Genomic DNA, 22,819 nt, shown 5'->3' with positions numbered 1-22,819 from the left:
GATAAAGGATCATCCACTCTCGGTGTCATGAGAAGAATATCCCATGTGTTCTTGCTCAGACAAATCCCTGGTCAGGGTCATTCGGGTTGAGAGAAAAAGAGTTCTCCAAGAGAATCCAATTAGAGCAAGACTCGAGTAGAAATCGTATGGGTCTGATAGCACCATGCTCGATATACGGTCTCTGGGATATTAGATGGATGAGGGACTATAGGTACACGGTAACTGAGGACAGACAGGTCTAATGGATTGGATTCCCCTGTATCGTTTGGGGACCATGGCGTAGTGGCCTAGTACGTCCGTAGTCGATGAGTCGAGTGAATTATTACAAAAATAATAATTCACTGAGTTAGAAGGAGTTTTGATAGGTATGACTCACGGCCAGCTCGATATTGGGCCTAGAGGGTCACACACATATGGTAGGCATTGCGATGAGTAGAGGTTCGGATATGAGATATCCGACGGAGCCCTTGTCTTATTGGATATCCAATAAGCCCTTGAATTATTGGATCCCATGGACGACATCCAATAAGAACTCATAAGAGATTATTGGATAGAGATCCACTAATCTAAAAGGCTTGGGTTATTGGATGCAGATCCAATACCCATTAGGGGAGGATCCATTAGGGTTTGACAGGGGACCTCTATAAATAGGAGGGATTCAGAGCCTCATAGGCTAGAGCTTTTACTTGCCTCTCCTATTCTCCTTCCCCTCTCCATCTCAGAGTAGGCTTTGAGTTTTGAGGAGCATCATCGCAGCCCTACTATATGGATCACCGCTAGAGAGGAGGACGCTTGACCTCCTTCACCCTCTCCTAAAGATCTACAAGGAAACAGGGATATACGATCTCCCTAGGTAACACAATCTACTCTATACATAGTTTTTCAGTTTCGCAGATTTTGCGCATCAATTTTCGCACGACGACGAACATCTCTTTGGGAATTGGGGATTTTGTTTTCTTGTTCTTCCGCTACTTATCTGATGTCGCCCCCAAGATTTCCCAACACGTATGGCATGATACATATTCTTTTTGCTCATTATATTATTTGGTATTTTATCACTTTATATTATATTATATTATATTATATTATATTATATTATATATATATATATATATATATATATATATATATATATATATATATATATATATATATAATGATGTCTATGGATCTATGCAATGAGAATCAGATTGCGATAAGATCACAATAATGAGATCGATTCGCCTTTAAACACATATCATAATAATCCCGGTCATAGGTTACTCGAGAGGGATATCAAGATAACTGGATAGACTAGTGTATTGTATATCCGTACATATGATGGATACAGTTGGTCTCATAGTTGCTCATGTAGAGATACTAGGGATACAGTGCAAGTGCTCATTGGAGAATGAATTTACTGATTGATCCACTTACATAATGTTGGATGGTTAATGATGCCTTATTGTTGGACAACGATTTCGTCATCCCAGTAGTGTATATGGTCCTTAGACTTGAGACACCAAGGATATCTTATATGAGTACTCTACTCTTTGATACCAGATTTATAGGTCTAGAGGTTCTAAATCTAATACAATCGATCATCAAAAGTAGTAGCCAACCTTATAAGGGCTATTGAGTGTCGATAGAGGATCATTCGCTCTTAGTGTCATGAGAGAAATATTTCATATATTCTTTCTCAAACAAATCCCTAGCTAAGGTGATTCAAATTGAGAGAAAGAGTTCTTTGGGAGAATCCAATTAGAACGAGACTCGAGTAGAAATTGTGTGGGCCTCATAGTACCATGCCCAATATATGATCTCTAGGGTATTAGATGGATGAGGAACTATAGATATATGATAATTGATAATAGACAAGTCTAATAGATTGAATTCTTATGTATTGTTTGGGGACTATGACGTAGTGACCTAGTATGTCTACAATCAATGAGTCAAGTAAATTATTATAGAGATAATAATTTACTGAGCCAAAAAGAGTTATGATATGTATAACTCATGGCTAGCTCGATATTGGGCCTAGAGAGTAATACACATATGATAGGCATTGCGATGAGTAGAAATTTGGATATGAGATATCCGTCGGACCCCCTATCTTATTGGATATCCAATAAACCCCTGAATTATTAGATATCCAATAAGCTCCTGAATTATTGGATCCTATGGATGAGATCTAATAAGAGCCAATGAGAGATTATTGGATAGAGATACACTAATCTAAGAGGCTTGTGTAGTTGGATGGAGATCAAATACCCAATAGGGCAGGATCCATTAGGGTTAAGTTGATAGGGAGCCTCTATAAATAGGAGGGAACCAAACACCCATAGGCTAGGGGGTTTTCTTGGTTGTCACCTCCTATTCTCCTCTCCCCTTCTCCTCCTCAAATAATAGGCCTGGAGATTTGAGGAGCATCGTCACAGCCCTGCTGTGTGGATCACCACTAGAGAAGAGGATATTTGACCTCCTTCATCCTCTCCTACAAATTTACAAGAATTCATGGATATACGATCTCTATAGGTAACATAATCTTTCATATATGTAGTTTTTAATTTTATAGATTTTGCGCACCAATCTTCGTATGACAACGAACACATCTTTGAAAAATTTGAGGATTTTATTTTTTATTATTCTACTGTGTATGTGATGTCACCCCTAGATTTTCCTATAGAATGAGCCTCCCAATAGGCCCAACTCAGCCACAAATCAAGTCCAATGGACCCCTAATTGAGTTAGCCTAGTTATACCCAAAACTAACTCAATTAAACATAGACTACTTCGATCAAGACACACACGATTACAAGACGAGAATACTATGTTATTCGGCATGTCATTGGTTTATCCAGCACTTCATCCGATCTTTCAATGCATCATCCTCTCCTTCGGCGTATTGTCCAATCGACATGTTGACCCCCCGTAACATCTGATCTCCTTAGTGCAATGTCCGATCCTTCTAGCTCGATGCTTGAACTCATAGCACGAAGTCCTTCTGGCACCTTGATCAGTTCTCCAGCCCGACGTCCAATCTTCTGACATGTTCCACTCTAGCCCAATATCTGATTTTTTTCTACTTTAATCGATTTATCTTTCCATGATCGAAGTTAATCCTACGTCACTCAAATGCTCATTAGATCTTAACTTCATTAATTGATTTCATCATCAAAATTCAAGATTCAACAGATTTGGATAGGAAGCTAAAAAATTAAGGTTAAAATCATCTTATTCTATAACTCTAGGTTTTCATACATATATCTAGATTGAATTCAATAAACTCACTAATAATATCATAAACATTAAATATATTACGATCTATGTCTTCTTCGACTCCTACTATTTTCTACTTAACCCAGTCTTCCTCAAATATCTCATAACTATCTTTATTGTCATTCATTACAAAAGTTTCATTCAAATTAAAGTTGCAAGTTCGAGGTTGTACAGAAGAAGATCCTTCAATTTTCTTTTGTAACTCATAACTCATGATCGCTTCTGAAAACAAAGTTAGATATATAAATTAGTGCAAAGGTAGATCCTTTAGCTTGGTTCGGTATCGAATGACTACTTCCCAAAATTGCTTTTGATTCTGGCATCGATTGACAAAGGTGGGTGTTTCATTGAAATTGTCCGATCTCATCTAGAAAACTAAATAATTCATTCTAAAAAGGATCATCCTATCATAAGTAGTTTATATTTAAATGACATTCAAAATTAATAATATCAAACTATAAAAATATATTCATCTAATACTATACGATCATTTGTTATTGCAACAAATGATTCGACAATGCACTAAATGATAGGCTGACGTTGTTGATGCTTCAACGACATGGTGAAGGATGATGTCAAGGCTTCAATGATATTGCAAATACTTTACCAATATAATAATAAGTCATGTAGCGATACGAGGCTGTGCAAAGCTAAATGAGGTTACAATGACCACATCCTAGGGTGATAGCTACACTATGCCTTTGCCCTATTGATCATCGAGGTTGAACATATGGTTTCATTGACAACAATTGTGATAGAGTCTAGCAAAAAGGAGAACATCACTTTTGGAGATCTCTTATCACCGAGACTCAACCAACGATCACAACCACGATGACCAATGAGAAGCCAAACAACGAGCGATGGTTGGGCTATGACTTGATTGCTCTGCTAATTACTAAGGCTCAATACGTAATCGATGGCCATGGTGATGGCGACCAATGGGAAGGCGAACATACTATTGATGAGAAGGCAGCATTGACCTCTTGCCTTGTTGGTGATGACAACCACAATGACCTCCTATGATAGTGACATGGTAGGAAGGTGATGGCGGAGGTGACCTATCGCTTTGGTGACAATTAGGGCTTTGCGCTAGGTTAGGTTGACAAACAATGATAGAGTTCTTGTTGACGATGATGATGATGATGGAGACTATGACGACGATGGCCACCAGTGGTAAGAAGGTTGGCAACGATGATCTTTTCTTATGTTGCTATTGCATTAGTCAAATGGAGTTAGTACAAGATAATTAAAAAAAAAAAAAAGACAATCTAGATAGAGGAATAAATTAAATCCTTAGGTTTTTATTGAACGAATTTGGTCTGGTTCATATCAATCAAACCAATTCAATCTAGAAAAACCTAGAGTCAAATGAGTCAACAGATATAATTTTTTATTTTATTTTATAGAAGATATTTTGATCATAGTTTTAAAAAGAGATGTCCGTTGATATAGGTCAAAGATGGGAATATCATTTTGTAATTGAAGGTTTTTATTTTAGGTAAATGTCAGATATGTTTTTACTTCGATTTGCAATTTGGCTTAACATCGGCCGAACCAAAACAGTGGAGGCCGTGCTTGACCCGGCCCAATTATGAACGCTATTTTTATGTACGGTTGCCATTGCAAACGAAACAGCGTCGAGCGTCGTCCCTCCTCTCCTCGCCGACGTATTCTCACCGTGTCGCAAGCCGCCATGAGCTTCGACTTGGTGCTGAAGCCGTGCTGCGATGGATGCGGGTCGACGTCCGACCTCTACGGCAGCAATTGCAAGCATACCACGCTCTGCCTCTCCTGCGGCAAGACCATGGCGGCTAATCGTGGCCGCTGCCACCTCTGCGGCGCTTTCATCACCAAATTGATCCGGGTGAGCGCTTGCATTGGAAACCCTGGCGTTCGTGATGCGTGCCTTGCACTTTAGATGGCTTTTTCTTTCTTTTCTAGGATTGTGTCGGTTTTCGCGGTCGTTTCAAGATTAGGGTTGTTGATAGTTATCGGGTTGTTTTCTTTTACGACATCGATGTCTTTATGAATTGGCAAGAAGCAGGATCTTGCGTTGTCGTTTGGTTCGAATTCAGCGAAGATTTGGTGTTTGAATAAGAGGACATGGTAGAAACCACGGTTGTCATTTTCCTGATCAACAGAGGGTTATGCCTCCTTGTCTTTATCACACTCTTGCGTATTGTCCCGCAAGGTGCTTTCATATCTCGAGATGTCTCTTTGATTTATGTTATATTAGGGGTTTTCTTTGCATCGGTTGCCACTCTCGTTATGAGATTAGTGTTTTTTATTCCAGGACTGTGTTTCTTCTTTCCTTCTTAATTTGTAATGGTTTTGGAGAGGGTAATATGTAGGAACGTTTTTGTCGTTGCTTAACTCGGATGTAAGTAGAGTTTTGGTGTTTGGTCGAATGGAGGAAGGAGACAGACTTTTCCTTGTAGAAACCAAAGCCCTTTGTTCTTCTGATTGAAATGCATTGCTTTATTGCCGTGCCCGAACATTGTCCTGAATTTGGTTTGAGTGTTTTGTTTGATTATGATATTTGAGTTGTCGCTGTGTGATCATGGTGGACTTAGATTTTGATGGGATGATAATTAATTAATCAGATAAAGGATGCTTCTCTATTGATTGGACTCTTTCAGATAAGTTTTTTTCTGCCCTTGATTTGTTGCTGATTTACTGCAGTCTTGAGGAAGGGTTTTAGCTGCCTACAAATTTGGTTGTTCAGGTTTAACAACACAATCGATCCAGAGTTGCTACTGATAATTTCACTTACTTTCTTTTATAGTAATAGTGTGAAAGAGATGGCCAAAGGCATCATCAAATTTCATGTTTAAGAAATCTTATTGTCCAACTTTTTGTATTGGAGAATGTTAACATGTTCTGCACGTCTGGTTCTCTTACATTATAAGTCCAAAACAACATGCTTCTCTTGATTTTGCAATATAGTCAAACGCAACTCCATTAAGGAGATATAATTATACAAGTAAATTTTTTTATGTTATACATCACCCACTTCATTGTCCAATCTGAAGATCTGCAGCATTTGGCTTTCCTGTTGTTGCCCATAAACCTCAATGTGAGTTCAACCAGTTGGTCATAAATAAATCTTGATGTGCACTTTAGCTAGTTGAACTGTTGCTTCTTGTAGTATGTTCTCCATGACAAAACATTTTTCCCAAAGGTTGGAGAAAGCATCGATCTTTTAAATCATGTCCTTAGGGACATTGATGCTTTCACAATTCTATCATGAATGATGGAATCATCAAAGATTTGATATCTTCAGACTGTCTTCCTTTCCATTCACTTGGGTCTCTTCTATTTCATCTATTTTGTCTGGAAATTGGCATATCTTAACTGAACCTTTTGCATGCGCTCGCCATTCTTGCAGTAGGATAATGACTAGGAGGATTTTAAAGGCATTATGACATTAAGATTTCCTAGGTTTAGCTGAAGCTTAGCTCTGGACTAGTGACACTAGTGTGACACTGATGCTTGTTGTATACTTCATATACCTACCCCTTTCATTGAAAGGGTTACTAGGATATTGGATATTTTTCAAATACTTTCTTGGTTGTTCTCTAATTTTGACTAATTGATGGTGGATTTGATAATTGATTGGATTAGAACTTTGTAGTTCTAATCTCATCTTGTGGAGCTAGTGACTAGTCTCTAGCTTCACTTATTCTTGTATATACCTTTTATGATCTTATGGTCATTCTTTAGTATCTTTAAGCCAATAGTTACCATATTCTGGTACATCTCATGCTATCTCTACTAATTACCATAAGACTGATACTTTCTAGTTGTACTTATATTCTGTGTGCAACAGAATATTTACTGTCTCGGAGTTCCTTATTTAGCTGACAAAGTTATCTCTTTAGTTATTAGGTAATGATGTATTTGGAAATGGTCATTTTAGAACTATGTAGCTTATAATTCATCGTTCAGTGACTGTTAAAACAATCATTATTCAGCAGCTATTACAACTAACTGAATGCTGACATTTCAAAACCAGAGGAGCTCCTTAAAGATTGTACTTGCAACTAGCAACTACATTAGAAATTCAGAATGACTCAGCATGACTTGCTACTGCAGTAAGCATGTTCCAGTAGTCATATACTATTTTAGCATAGCTAATGTTTTTTCATGGCCTTTATTATTTGTGTTGCTTTTTCAAATCTTGAAATAGCTATATTATCTGGTGCACTTTTTGCTTTTTGAGATTCTATTAGTCCACAAATACTTATTGTCCATGGGACAGTTTCTGGACTGCTTCTGTTTGAAAATGGCAGAGGTTTTCTCACTGGAACTGAGTGATGGTTGCTTCTTCTTGATGTAGTTGTGACTTTGCTTCTTCTTTCTTATTTAGGAGTATAATGTACGGGCAAGTGCAAACATGGATAAGGCTTTCTATATTGGTAGATTTGTAACTGGTTTGCCACCATTTTCAAAGAAGATTTCAGAGAATAGATGGTCTCTTCACAAAGAAGGTCTTCAAGGACGCCAACTCACTGACAATTTGCGGGTATGTGCTGTCATCACCGTGCTTGATGTATCTTGAGGGAAGTGACCTCTTATTTCATTTGTTTGCTTCATGATCAAGTTTATATAAGATCGACTTTGTAATATATTGTTGTGATTGAAAAGGTTATAGGTCATTCTTACAAGTAAAAGGACATGATGCAGTTGGGTTTAAGAAGGGTCAGTTAAATTTATGTTCAGTGTCAGTTAGATTTAGTCTAATACGCTATGGACAAGATAATCAATAGGTTAGTTCAAGGGTTTGTTTGTCTTCAGAAGTCAAAGCAAGCATTAGGATTATCAGGTTTAGGAGCCTTAAATTCTATGCCCTTTATCGCAAAACCACCATAATGGTTCCAAAAGTTTCCAAGGTTAATTTTTTTATCTCCTCTGTCGTTTGGGGTGGTAGTTCACAGCCTAAGTAGAATGGTAAATAGGGGTAGCTTAGGGCTCCATGACTCCACCCTTTAGTTGGGCATTAAAAAATTCCTTGAGTGCATTTTTTGTCTCGTCAAATAATTTAGTTTTTTTCTTTTAAATGGTAATTGTTGCCAGGAATTGCCATTTTGTGTCTTGGGACTAGTGCTACTCAGGCAAGTTCTTGCAGCCATAATTTAGTGGTTTTTAATGTCTTCCATCTCATAAATTGATAAAATTTAGTGATGGTACTTTGTTCTCAGATCTTGTTGTCTACTTTGCCAGTCTTTCAGTATGTTGTAATTCTTCACCGAATCAATTTGGTAGTTCAACTTCAATTATTATGCCAATTTACTGCTGCAGTATTTCCTTCGATGCTTCGTGCTCATTGTCATTAAGATTCTTTTCAAAATATCTTTTCCTATTGCTGCTAATTGAGTTTGTATCTGTTATAGTCATGGGTTTTTGACATCAGAAACTGTGGTAAAGAGATAAAAAGGAAAGGGACTAAAGAAGGGTAAAGGAAGTAAGAAGCTTTTGTTTGCTGTCACTTTGCTATAATCTTGCTATCACTTCGCTATAATCTTGTATAGCATTTCATGGGTCCTATAAATCTAATGGACTTATTACCTCCAATTCAGTCAGAAGCTGGTTTGACTGATTTTAACCAGTAAAATAATAGATGCTTTGTTCTAGCAATGAACAGAGAAGGATTTCTTGCCAAGAAAAGGATGTTGTTATTGTACGAGTCTCCCACTGGCTGATTTCATGATTCGAACATGGGAGCAAACTTACCATTGTATCGAGGCTTGCTCTCTCAAAGGCCATAGTCATGCACGAGGCTCCCGATAATGCGGGGTTTGGGAAGGATTATTGTATGTATCCTTACCTCTCATACAGAGAGGTTGTCTTCGTGACTCGGATGCCGGGCTCCAGGTCATAGAGAAGCAAACTTACTATTGTCTTACCATTGCTAAAAAGGATAAATTATAGAGAGATTCAGACAGAAACATGATAAAAAAATGAGCAAAGCATGAACTTGATGGATGAAAAGAAGTTAATCCCTTTAATAGGCATTTTCTTATTCACTTTCTAATATACAGTCCGTACATGGATACATTGATGCTTATTGGTGTTTGTCTTAGACTCATAATGCAACAAAAGCAAAGTAACAAGCATCTCACAGAAACCTATTATTTTTAAAGTCCCAAGTGTGTCTTCATCTGTGAGATCTTAGTCTCATTGGGCATGTGTGATAATGTCCAAATATAATTTTCCACCTATATGATATACTAGCTCTATGAATTATTTGGATCAGATGCTACCATGTTGTCCTTTCAGGAAGTGTCCTAAAATGGAAACCTGTTTGTGGTTTTATTATAATGGATATGCTGGATGATCTTGTATGTTTTATATTTCTGAGGACTTAGGTGAAATATTTATAAGTCTCCAAATATAGATGTTAGCTTCTTGGCATGTGCTTTTGTTTAAATGTTGGTATGTGGCCAATATGGCTGCTTGTCCTAGTTGATTGCTATACCTTGTTTTATGAATTTGGCTGGACTTAATGGAATGGTGCAGGAGAAGTATAAATATAATTTTCCACCTATATGATATACTAGCTCTATGAATTATTTGGATCAGATGCTACCATGTTGTCCTTTCAGGAAGTGTCCTAAAATGGAAACCTGTTTGTGGTTTTATTATAATGGATATGCTGGATGATCTTGTATGTTTTATATTTCTGAGGACTTAGGTGAAATATTTAGAAGTCTCCAAATATAGATGTTAGCTTCTTGGCATGTGCTTTTGTTTAAATGTTGGTATGTGGCCAATATGGCTGCTTGTCCTAGTTGATTGCTATACCTTGTTTTATGAATTTGGCTGGACTTAATGGAATGGTGCAGGAGAAGTATAAATATAATTTTCCACCTATATGATATACTAGCTCTATGAATTATTTGGATCAGATGCTACCATGTTGTCCTTTCAGGAAGTGTCCTAAAATGGAAACCTGTTTGTGGTTTTATTATAATGGATATGCTGGATGATCTTGTATGTTTTATATTTCTGAGGACTTAGGTGAAATATTTAGAAGTCTCCAAATATAGATGTTAGCTTCTTGGCATGTGCTTTTGTTTAAATGTTGGTATGTGGCCAATATGGCTGCTTGTCCTAGTTGATTGCTATACCTTGTTTTATGAATTTGGCTGGACTTAATGGAATGGTGCAGGAGAAGTATAAATATAATTTTCCACCTATATGATATACTAGCTCTATGAATTATTTGGATCAGATGCTACCATGTTGTCCTTTCAGGAAGTGTCCTAAAATGGAAACCTGTTTGTGGTTTTATTATAATGGATATGCTGGATGATCTTGTATGTTTTATATTTCTGAGGACTTAGGTGAAATATTTAGAAGTCTCCAAATATAGATGTTAGCTTCTTGGCATGTGCTTTTGTTTAAATGTTGGTATGTGGCCAATATGGCTGCTTGTCCTAGTTGATTGCTATACCTTGTTTTATGAATTTGGCTGGACTTAATGGAATGGTGCAGGAGAAGTATTAATATAATTTTCCACCTATATGATATACTAGCTCTATGAATTATTTGGATCAGATGCTACCATGTTGTCCTTTCAGGAAGTGTCCTAAAATGGAAACCTGTTTGTGGTTTTATTATAATGGATATGCTGGATGATCTTGTATGTTTTATATTTCTGAGGACTTAGGTGAAATATTTAGAAGTCTCCAAATATAGATGTTAGCTTCTTGGCATGTGCTTTTGTTTAAATGTTGGTATGTGGCCAATATGGCTGCTTGTCCTAGTTGATTGCTATACCTTGTTTTATGAATTTGGCTGGACTTAATGGAATGGTGCAGGAGAAGTATAAGAATAAGCCATGGATATTGGAAGATGAGACAGGCCAGCATCAGTATCATGGTCAAATTGAGGGCTCACAATCGACAACTGCGACATATTATTTGCTAATGATGCAGGGGAAGGAGTTCCTTGCATTTCCAGCTGGTTCCTGGTATAACTTCGGTACATAGAGTTATGCATATCTTTTCCTTGTTGCATCTTAGTTCTCTTTTCTGTTTTTCTATCTTCTCTTGGTTTGTGTTGGTTTGTCTTCTTTCATGGGTTTATTTCCCGTAGGTCTGGAACAAGCTCTACATGAGGTGAACTTATTTCAATTTTAGTTGCCTAATGCCTATACCATATATCATATTCTAAGTTGCTTCGTAGCTCATGTTTGTTGGATCATACATGGAGAAGTCTTTTATCTTTACAGGTACAATTTTAGCAAAATTGCTCAATACAAACAATTAACTTTGGAAGAGGCTGAAGAGAAAATGAACAAGAGGAGGCATAATGCAACTGGATACGAGAGGTGGATGATGAAGGCAGCAACTAATGGGCCTGCTGCTTTTGGTGAAATTAAGAATGAGGATGTAACCAAAGCTGAGGCTGATGGAAGTGTCCGTCTTAAGAAAGGGAAGAGCAATGATGACGGAAATCATTCTGACAAGGGTGAAGAAGATGATGATGAAGAAGGGGCAAGAAAGAATAGGCTTGGACTCAACAAAAAGGCTATTGATGATGATGAAGAAGGTGCAAAAGGAGGTGATTTTGATCTAGATGATGAAGATATTGAAAAAGGTGGGTCACAATAATATTATTAATGACATTTTAGATCCTGTGGTTTTAGAAGATGTAATTCCTTTAGTTCTTGCAAATTTATGAGATTTGGAAGACTAACTAGTGATTTGATTATGTTTACTCAAATTCTACTGTGTTTGTTTCTTTTTCTACCTAGAGGTTTACAGTAATATGCCTGCACCAACATGATTATATATGCTATGGTAATCACTCTAATTTAAGGTGTTTGGTGGCCATTTACGTAACTATAGAAAAGTCACCATTCTGTCAAGTTGATGCGAGACATAATACCTGGATGAAGTTGGTGACTGAAATTCTGTTATCAGGATTGATACAACGGGATTGATACCTTAAACATATATTCTAAATGTTAATAATGTATCTGAATTCATGTAAATTCACATCTATATCTGCCATAGACTTGATTCAGATAGTATCTGATATGATTAGTGTCATTGTCTGTATTAATTATTGTTACTTAATTCAGTAATCGATCAGTTGTGAGTTTGTATCTGCTGATTTAGAATGGATAGTAACATGGATTTTTCGTTATGCAGTCTATATCCAATCTTAGTTCGCTACTTGGGATAAAGCCTAAAGTTTCTTTTGCTTAAAGAAGTATATTAAATTCTTGGATGGATACCATCATGCTAGGGCTTTGTTAGAATGCTCAGTAGTTCAGCATGCTGATGTGACTTCTTCTTAGGGCTTTTTAATACTCATGGAGACTATTTTGTCATGATTGGACAATTAAATTATCAAAGTTATGCTAAACTGCTATATATGTGGATTTTGATATATTTTGTTTTACAAACAGAACAAGATGTTAGCTAATTTTATATTATGAGGGACTTAGTATATGTTTCTAGTATTGCTTTAAGCATATATTATGCAGATTATTTCCCTCTGCTTCTCTAGGTGATACTTCATGATAGATCTTGTTGTTCACAACATCGATATGGTTTAAGTGTTATCAGTTATTTTGTCCTTTCATTTCATTAAAAACTTATGTTTCTTGTCTGTGATGCTTTTTAGGTAAATATTTTCCTAAATTTCTAATGTAGCTCATCTCAAAACCTAATTAAATATCCTATTTTCTCTGTAACTGGCCTTTTAAAACTTCTAAGATCAGTGTCAAATGACATCTTAACTGTTGTAGATGATTTAAATTTATTGGGTTATACAATGTTTGTTCCTCTTAGATCCTCTCTTGAAATCATTATAATGTGTTTGGACCATTCATGATAAGCCTACATTCATGATGTATTGAGTTTGCACACGAGAGCTGAAGTCAGTGACTTGAGTGAAATGCTCTTATTTCTAAGGTCATTGACAAATGTGATGGAACATGTGGTTTCAAGGAATGTTAGGAGATGCAATTTTGGGACAAAAGGATCAGCTTGATTAATGTGCATCTGTTTTGTTGACCATTTTGAGCTGGAGAGCATGATTTTTTTGCAAGCAAATGGAACATGCAAGTATTATAGTGAATTCATTAATAAAGTATCTCTAAGCCAAAGGGCATAATTTAAGCGACCTTCTCGTTGATGTCATTCTTTATCATTGTTACTATAATTGCAAAGCTATTTGGGATTTTTTTATTATTCTAGAATCATCTGAATCATGTCGAAGCAACATTTGAAAAACTATTGCAGAGAATTATTTGATTTACCTATTTGAATCCACTGAAAGACATCAATATCTTACTAATGAGTTTATTTATCAACAATGGCAACCGAAAGCCATAATATCCCAACTATTAAGGGAACTTGCTGATGGCTTGCTATTATATGTAAAATGTGTTACTTGTCTTACTGTAAGGCCATTTGTTTTGTTCGATGTTTCAGTTTGTGATTTGAATTACTGTAATTTTAGAATAGGGTTTTTTCTGAGTCCCAGCTAAACCAGCACACGAGCTCCATTTCTTGAAGTATGTATTTGATTGTGTTTGCTTTGTGGTTGTGGTGCTTCATCCAAAATCGTGCATTTGATGGTTTTGTTGGCTGTTCTTTTCCATGTTTTGAAAACAATGGCTCTGGTCGTAGAAAGGATTCTGATTAGTTTTTTGTGCCTTGTTGCAGGTCATTGAATATTATTTTTTTTTTCAAAATTTATAATATGATGACCATGTGGTGTTAGGAATCTTATGCAACCATGTGTTGCATCTTTGTAATGGTTATTTATGGTGTTTCTATTCTTTTGCTTTCAGAGCATTGTGAATAGGCAGTTGTATTGTTATTTGCATATTGAGGATGTTTTCTTATAAGTCAACAATTGCTGGTTTTCTATTTTATGGCCATATTACTTATGAAGCTTAGTTGCATGTACAAGTCCTTTATATTTGTCTTCAACCTTTGCATAATTCTACGTTGGGCCATGAGGCCAACTCTTTTTTGTGTCCTTGAGCATTTATTGGTTTTTAGATCTTCTAAATCATTACAAACGTTATCAGAGCACCTTTGTGTGCCCCTTGTATGGGCCAACACATGCCAAGTTGTTGATTATCTTGTGCACATAGAGATGAGGTTTAAGTTCACGATGAGTTTGATTAGACCATGGCTTAACATACCAGTTGGATCATACTTATTGACTGGAATTTAATGGTTTGACCAAGCACTGATATGATACCACAATACCATAGACCTCAGTACATCTTGGTATACCATTCATTTTTTATTTTTTTATTTAATGATGCTGGATGGTGCAAATTGACAGTGGCAAGGCTGTCACGATGAGTTGCATAGAAAGAAAAGGAAGTGGCAATCCATCTACGACCATGTAGAGGGATGGTGGTAGTGGCATCGCTGTGGATTTGGTTTTTGTTGGGTGGGGAAGGGAGAGAGTGAGGCATGGGATGTTAAAGAAAGAAATAAGTCAGCTGCGAAATTTTTTTTTTTAAAAAGAAAGGGATATTAGGTGATAAGCTTATTACCATGAATCCTGGTTTTAACCAAAGTTTGCATTACCGATACGTACTGCTCGATATAGGCGATACATATCGGTCGAGAGGATAATGGTATGTAGACCGCCCTCTACCGGGCGATACCAGTGTCTTGATCCCGTATCAAGCGATACGGGGTTTGTATCGGGTGGTAACGGTCGAAATCCAATCGCTATCAACCTGTATGGGTCGGTAACGGTCGGATTTGGATCGTTACCGTTCAAGGGCTAAGATTGCCCTATTTTAAACGATCAATTTGACAATTTGAAGCTCAGAAAAGGCTTTTTTAAACTATTTCCTCTCCCTTCTTTCAACTCATTTCACGCTCTTTTTTAAACTCTCTCATACTCTTTTTCACTTATATCTCTCTACGATTATGGAGAATCTTACCGCCAATAGCAGTACGATGGTAGTTGATCATACTTCTTCGAGCAACAATACAATGATCGATTTTACGACATGAAGCAACAGATCAGTAGTGAAAGTAGAAGTTCTGACATTCACTATGCTCTGCACCAATATATGCCACATTCGTCATTGTCTCAGGAGCTATCTCGGACATATATGGTTCACGACGATCAGCCTATGACCATCACCATATTGATGTGCCAATGACATATGTGTATCAGTACACTATGTCATGGGATTAATTTTAGGATTAGATCCAACAAACATATTATAATGAATTATTGACAAATGCATAGGATCGAGGACCCTGATCCATCTTGCCCATGGAGTCCCGTTATTCTTTTTGGTGATAGAACCAAGTATATCCATCGATTGATTACTTAATTCATTTAAATTTCAAAGTTTAAGATGTATAAAAATTAATCTAACAATTCAAATAATTTTTTTGTAGATAATTCAATATTAACAGAAGGACGATCTGGAATATACCACAAACCTACTCCTCAAAGCCCGAAAAAGATGTGGCATTATTCTTTTCTAATTTACATTATTTTTTGCTAAAATTATACTAAATTTATATTTATTTCTAATTTAAAAACCCTATTTTAACTTTTTTTTTATTTTTCATGTATTTTTGAAGGTTTTTCAGCTCATTTTGGGTGTACCATCTATACGCCTAGCGTATCGAGCCTACGGAGCAGGGCTTGGTACATTGGTACAGACTGAAATTGCAAACATTGGTTTTAACTACTAAAACCAGGTGCTAAGCTTGGTTTCGTATTGGTACCGGGTAGTTCCGGAATGGAATAGGTGCAGTTTCCCAGTTTGGACCTCATTTTTTGGTCAGAGTGATAATTACCAATCAGCACAGACCAGTCTGGCCAGTTTTTTAAACCTTGATATAAAATAACCATTACCAACGGAGAACAACTGGGCATGAAACTCCTTTTTCAGACTAAAACTCCAATACATACTTAACATCTATTGCATGCAGATGCTTCTACTAATAAGCTACTCATATTTGGTTTTCTTGGATGGCATGATTTGCACGTGCTAGTCATAGTTTTTCCACTTTATTCTCAGTTGAATTCTTTGATTATCATCAGAGTTTACTCCTGGATCCCTGCATGTGTTACTGGAGTATATAACATTTGGTTTCTAAATATGTCTGTGTTTGTCCATTTTGTATATTTTAACCCTTTGTTTTGAATTATTTTGAGTTATTCTGGTGCTTATTAAATTATCAATGCAGATTTCTTTTGGCTAGTTCACTGAATCTTATGTCCTTTACATCTTTTAGGTGATGACTGGGAGCATGAAGAGACTTTTACTGACGATGATGAAGCTGTTGGAAATGATCCAGAGGAAAGAGAAGACTTAGCTCCTGAGATTCCTGCTCCACCTGAAATTAAACAGGTATTACTTGCAGAATTTTGTAACATGAAATTTTGGGGCATGTGGTGATTACTTCATTTGACTGCGGTAGGATGAGATGATAATTTTGCTCTTTTTCATGAGATTTTATAGTGCATTCGATCTTGACACAGCATTGTTTGCAAGAGAGACTGAGTTTGTTGATTCTTAAAGCTCTTTCCGTCTCAACTTAAATTTGTCCATTAAGATGATTTTGTGGATTGGATACATACATGCTGCACTTGAAACCTTTATCCTTGCATATGGAACTCTTCGGTGCCTACCAAGCATAAATTCGCCATTTATCCTCACATCTTGTTGCAGCCATGATGAGGCATGATTTGGTTGAGTCAAGAGTTAATTGTTTAGCACTGAAATTATCAAGTTGCATTACTTGAGCTTAGATTTCTATTTTTGTATGTTTTGTATGGTATGCAATTTCGAATGGTACCACCCGTTACGGGCGGTATGTACCGGTCCGACGGCATACCGGTACGCGGACTGCTCGCTACCGGACGGACCATGATACAGTGCTACAGTAATACACTATAGTAGTGCTACAGTGTTATAGTGCTACACCGTAACAGTGCTACAGTAAGAGAAAATCGTTCGGTAAGCCCTGGTGTACCATTCGGTATGCTCTGGTGTACCGCTCAGTACGCCGGTACCGTACCATACTGAGCCAATCTCAAAACACCGGTATGGTACGGTATTGCATACCGTGTGTGACTAGGCCCCCAAACGACCATCATATATCTGTTTCAAGTGTTCTATTTGGACTCAAGCAAGTGACAGGTTATTATTTTCGTTACATTGAGTACCATAGGTCTCTTTAAACTAGTGAAGCACCAGGCGCTAGTGTAGGCGTTCAGGCAAGGCGGCGCAAGGCCTGAGTGTCCTGTGACTGGTCCTGCTGGGTGCTTTCAATTGGGCGTGGCTTGGTATTGGTCGAACGTGATTGAAATAGGTTCCTTGGTTCTGGTTCGATCTATCCGGATCAACATTTCTTCCACCATCCATGCACATGCACGAGCCCCTGCCCCTTGGAAAATCTAATTGACAAAACAGAGCGGTCAGTATCTTCTTCTCCGTCAGCAAACGACAGAGGTGCCTTCGTCTTCCTCTCATTATATATATAAATTTGAGACTTGGAGAAAGCAAATGATATTATTGGCATGGTGGGCGCAATAGACATCTTGATAATGATATGTTGGAGATGGCTAACTCCCAAAGTCTAGATACATTCTCACTGTATCTATATAAGAAATGCCTGCACTGTTATCTAACATCTAAAGCTGATGGTCGACTTTCATGGTTACATGATGTTATTGTTCTGCTCGTCTCTGAAATACAGTTACATTTTTGAACGACATTTGGTGGACAACATTGCATGATTGGCTGTTTTTTCAAACATGTTCTTGCATTATATTGTTTTGACCAGCCTAATTGCAGGAAATTGTGCAGCTATTATTGATTATTAAAAATCAGTTTCTCATAACTTCTATTAATTTATTAAAACTAAGTGTCTATTCTTTTATACAATTTTTTCATTAAAATTGATACATGTGGTATCTATACTTTAATTTGGTTCTCAGGAAATTTTCTTGGAAAATTATTCTGGTTTACTTGTAATGTGCTTAGGATGATGAGGATGAAGATGAAGAAGATGGTGGATTGAGTAAATCTGGAAGGGAGTTAAAAAAACTGCTTGGACGAGCTGCCGGATTAAATGAATCTGATGGTGATGAAGATGATGAAGACGATGATGTAAGTGCAGTTGGCATTCCACAATTTGTGAGTTTGTTTAATCTTTCTCATTTATTCTGCATGTATTTTGGAACATGAGGCTCAGTTAAAACTGGATCTGCATCCTAAAACAATTAAATGTAGGGTTTGATTTTTAATTTTGCATTTTATTCATTTTCAAAAAGCATCCTTCTTTTCTTTGGGTATAAATTTTATCAATCAGTGATTACTAGACATTTTGGACATGCAATAGGTACGCAAATGCAATTAATGTTTTTTACAATTTCTTTGGTTTGTATGAGTAAGCATTAATTATTTATTACTATGTATGTTGGTATATTCATTTTCATGATGCTGTTATATAGTCAGTTAGGTGCATGTTTTCCCTGCAAGTTATTGAGTTGTCTGCTATAGTTTTTTGTTATACATGCACTGTTCTTCTTGAGGTAATTTCGCATATGAATTGGTAAAATCTCGAGACACTTGAGATGGGTGTTGACATGTGTGTGTAACCCTTGAGCATTTTGCTTGTGTTCTAATTGCTTGATTGAAGAGGATTGAGTTTTTCGGCTTTCCGTGTTTTAGAGATTTCACATCATAAAATTTGAGCTGCTTTACTTAGAAAAACACACTGTTTCTTGAATTGTAATAATCATCTTCGGGCACTAAGTTAAAACAGATATTATGCTATACTGTTGCAGCTTAGTTTTTAACAAGATTGAGTTTTTCGGCTTTCTGTGTTTTAGAGATTTCACATCATAAACCTTAAGCTGCTTCACATAGCAAAACACACTGTTTCTTGAATTGTAATAATCAATTTTGGGCACCAAGTTAAAACAGATATTATGTGATACTATTGCAGCTTAGTTTTCAACAGGATTGAGTTTCTCGGCTTGGGTTATATATATAACCCTTGAGTATTTTTGCATGTGCTCTAATTGCTTGATTGAAGAGGATTGAGTTTTTCGGCTTTCTGTGTTTTAGAGATTTCACATCATAAACCTTGAGCTGCTTCACTTAGCAAAACACACTGTTTCTTGAATTGTAATAATCATTTTTTGGCACCAAGTTAAAACGGATATTATGCTGTACTGTTGCAACTTAGTTTTTAACAATATGGAATATGAAAATTTGCACTATATAATTATATGTACTTGTTGTCTATCATATCATCTTTCTGTTCATTATTGCCAGGATTTATTGAGTACTACCAATTTCAAGGTATTCCACATGTCATTAAATTGTTCCATTTTATTTTTCAATGTGATTAAATTGTAATACTGTCTTCCATCTAGGATGATGAAATTGGCATGTCTCCTGTGCTGGCTCCAAAACAAAAAGACGCCCCCAAAGATGAACCAACAGAAAATACAACTTCAAAAGCATCACCTCCCTCAACATCTGCCCGTTCCAGTCCTGTTACATCAAAATCATCTAAATCAAAGAGAAAAGCTGGGAGTGATGATGCAAAGATTAATAATGGTTTACCTGCTAAGAAGGTGAAGGCAGACAATGTATGTATTTCATTTTATGGTTCTCAGTATTCATTGTTTTGTGATTCTTGTTGTTGTCAGTGGCATACTACAACAATCATGCTGTTTGATTATGCATTTCTACTAAATCATTTTCTTCTCTGGTTCAGTCAAATGCTAAGGCTGAGCCTCCCACTTCATCTAAACGTAATGTGCCTCCAAAATCATTACATGCTACAACTTCCAAACTTGGATCAATGTCTTCTACAGCTCCAGTGACAGAGGATGAGATTCGAACAGTTCTCCTTTCTGCCACTCCTCTGACAACACAGGACTTGGTTGCAAAATTCAAAGCCAGACTAAAATCCCAAGAGGTTTGTTGTTTTAACTTTCATTGTTTCTCGTTTTCTTTGAGATTGGTAATGCTGCAAAGTTTCTGGTGTACTGTTTTCTAGCCCCTAAACTAAGCACTGGAATTTTTTAATGCAAGGAAATGACTAATATTTGCATCAGTTTCAGTTGTCCCTATAATTTTGCATTCCAGAAGTGAGTTTGCTGGTTACTTGTTTGATACATGCATGTCACCCTTATGTGAACGCACAACAACTATTTAGAACATATGCCCTGCATTACCTCCATAGAAATATACTCAGCTTCTTTTATTTCATCCATGATGCAATAAGAATGGTATGAAACTGTTTCCTTCAAAAATAAAAGAAAATGTTTCTTACACCAATGTACTAACAAAGTGGCAATTAATGATGTTTTTTTTTTTCTCCTTATTTAAACGAACTTTTGCAGGATAAGAAGGCTTTTGCGGACATTCTCAGAAGAATATCTAAGATACAGAAGGCTAATGGTCATAACTACATCGTTCTGAGAGAGAAATAGTTGGACGCCATGTAGTTTTAGTCATCCTCGGCATTGAGGTCATGATAGCTTTGTGTTCGACTTGTGCAGTTGGAACTTTGGTGGGTAATACAGAAGCAAAGGTTGATTCAACATTTTTCCCGATTGTGCTCATAGTTTGGAGTCAGTATATGCTCTGTTGCCCCAAGCACTGCAGATCGTGACATGACGTGTTGCCATGGGGGTTGAAAAAGGTTAAATTTTCTCGATTATTTGTGCACTCGGTAGGACATGTTGCAAATTGATTTATACTAATTTGATCGATCGACTAGGTTTCTGCTGTGAATTTGTAGCCATTTGTGACTACTAATCTGATCGATCGACTAGGTTTCCTTCGTTTTGAGCACAATCATCAACAGATGTATCTCTGGAAATGTCTACACCACGAATACTTTTGTAGTTCTTGATATAGGAGCAACTTTGCTCACACATTTCCCATCGGCATTTCTGATTCAAAAAATAATAATAATAAAATCCAATCCAATCCATGGGGACTGAAAATTGAGATTGTCATCCGGGTTCGGGTTTTTTACACCATTGACTGAAACCTGATGCCACTCAACATAATTATTGTTCACAAACAACACTGTTACCCTGTCCTCTTGGCGTTCGTCCAAAGTATTTCTTCATTCGGAACCCTTTCGTATCAGCCGAAGACAATGGACGCTCAAAAGATTGATTTCCAATTTAACGGGACTAGAATAGAATGTAATTATGGTTATCCCCGCCCGCCTTCATTACACACACGATAACTTCATAGTAAGTAGACAGTCTTGCATGGAGTTTCTAGCCAAGTACAAATGTTTTAGGGAGGATGGTAGGTAGTTTCCATAGCTCCAACTAGAAAACACCTCCCTAGCTAGCTATTTTAGCTTTGACGTGCCTATAAGCTAGCTATTTTTTTAGCTGATGTTTCCCTTTTAGATCATCTGTCCCATATCAATTTGAGGAAATTACCCTGCATGCATATACGAGTATGAAAGCATTGTTCAAGTAAAGAACTCTACTACTACTCTATTGCCCAGTGTAAAGCACACCAGAGACTTCACACAATGGTTAAATAGTTTACTCAAATCCCAAAGTAACCATTAACCCCCAGTAGATAATTTCTAGCACCAGCTATTTTAAACTAAGATATCTCATCCAGGGAGAGCACTAACCAAATCTAGCGATCATCACATTAGTCCATAAGCTCGAGACCCTATTAAATTATATAAATATTCTTCTGACTTGAAGATCAATCTGGAAATTTCTCAATTCACGGGTATATGCTTAGACCGTAGATTTAGTAACAACGCCATAACGTGGGATTTGCTAAGCATCCCAGTGACGTTAAGATTATAATACTGAGATAGCATTAAGAATCAAACTAATTTGGAAGGGTACCTTTACTAGCTTGCGAAAGATTGGAGCCCCCTCTAATTACCTAATTTATTATTAATTTATTTAGAGATGTTATCAAAAGTCTTAACCTTCCAAGCACGATCATAGTGCTTAAATACATGAAACAAAAGCTTGTTCAAGGTGGAGGAAATTAGGTTCATAGTGCTTCTATCAACCCTACGAGGGAAAATGAATTTTGATTTACTCACATCGATTCATTGGTCTACGAGAATTTCATAATCTTTAAAGATATCTAACACCATCGTATAAGATTTATTATTTACTCTAAAACAAAAGTAAAATGTTATAAGAATTCCTAAATCTTTAGTTTTCTTATAAGTGAAATGAAAGGATTGAACCTACCCGATTATTAGTTTGGCTTATAGTAAGTGCGACAATAGTTTATAACATTTTACCTATTTCTTTCTTTCTTTATGAAGATTAAAAAATAACCTTTACCGACCATTATAAAAAGGATACAAAACCCTTAATATCTTTTATACCCTCTAAAATAAGAGTGAGTTCCGTTAATACAACAAATAAATCGGGGGATGAAATATATTTCTCCACCTACTCAATAAATCTATTTGCAAATGATGATTAGGTTATGATCCACTCATTGTCGAATTGAATTTGCTAGAAAAAAACTTTTTACATATATGGTAATCATGTTGTTATGATATGA

At 36.6% G+C, this 22,819-nt stretch overlaps 1 protein-coding gene across 1 annotated transcript; it reads left to right on the top strand.

The window, feature by feature from the left end:
- The first annotated feature begins 4,888 nt into the window (after positions 1-4,888).
- LOC135587706 (transcription initiation factor IIF subunit alpha-like) lies at positions 4,889-21,087 on the top strand. Its single transcript, XM_065079399.1, has 9 exons — positions 4,889-5,122; positions 7,628-7,783; positions 11,082-11,233; positions 11,495-11,862; positions 16,512-16,627; positions 18,266-18,391; positions 19,666-19,884; positions 20,013-20,216; positions 20,644-21,087. Exons 1-9 carry the CDS (start codon positions 4,952-4,954, stop codon positions 20,731-20,733), a joined length of 1,602 nt encoding a protein of 533 aa, XP_064935471.1. The 5' UTR covers positions 4,889-4,951; the 3' UTR covers positions 20,734-21,087.
- The last annotated feature ends 1,732 nt before the right edge of the window (positions 21,088-22,819 follow it).

This window comes from Musa acuminata, chromosome BXJ1-8 (assembly GCF_036884655.1).
Source record: "Musa acuminata AAA Group cultivar baxijiao chromosome BXJ1-8, Cavendish_Baxijiao_AAA, whole genome shotgun sequence".
NCBI classification, from domain to species: Eukaryota; Viridiplantae; Streptophyta; class Magnoliopsida; order Zingiberales; family Musaceae; genus Musa; species Musa acuminata.
This window is presented reverse-complemented; position numbering and strand designations above follow the sequence as displayed.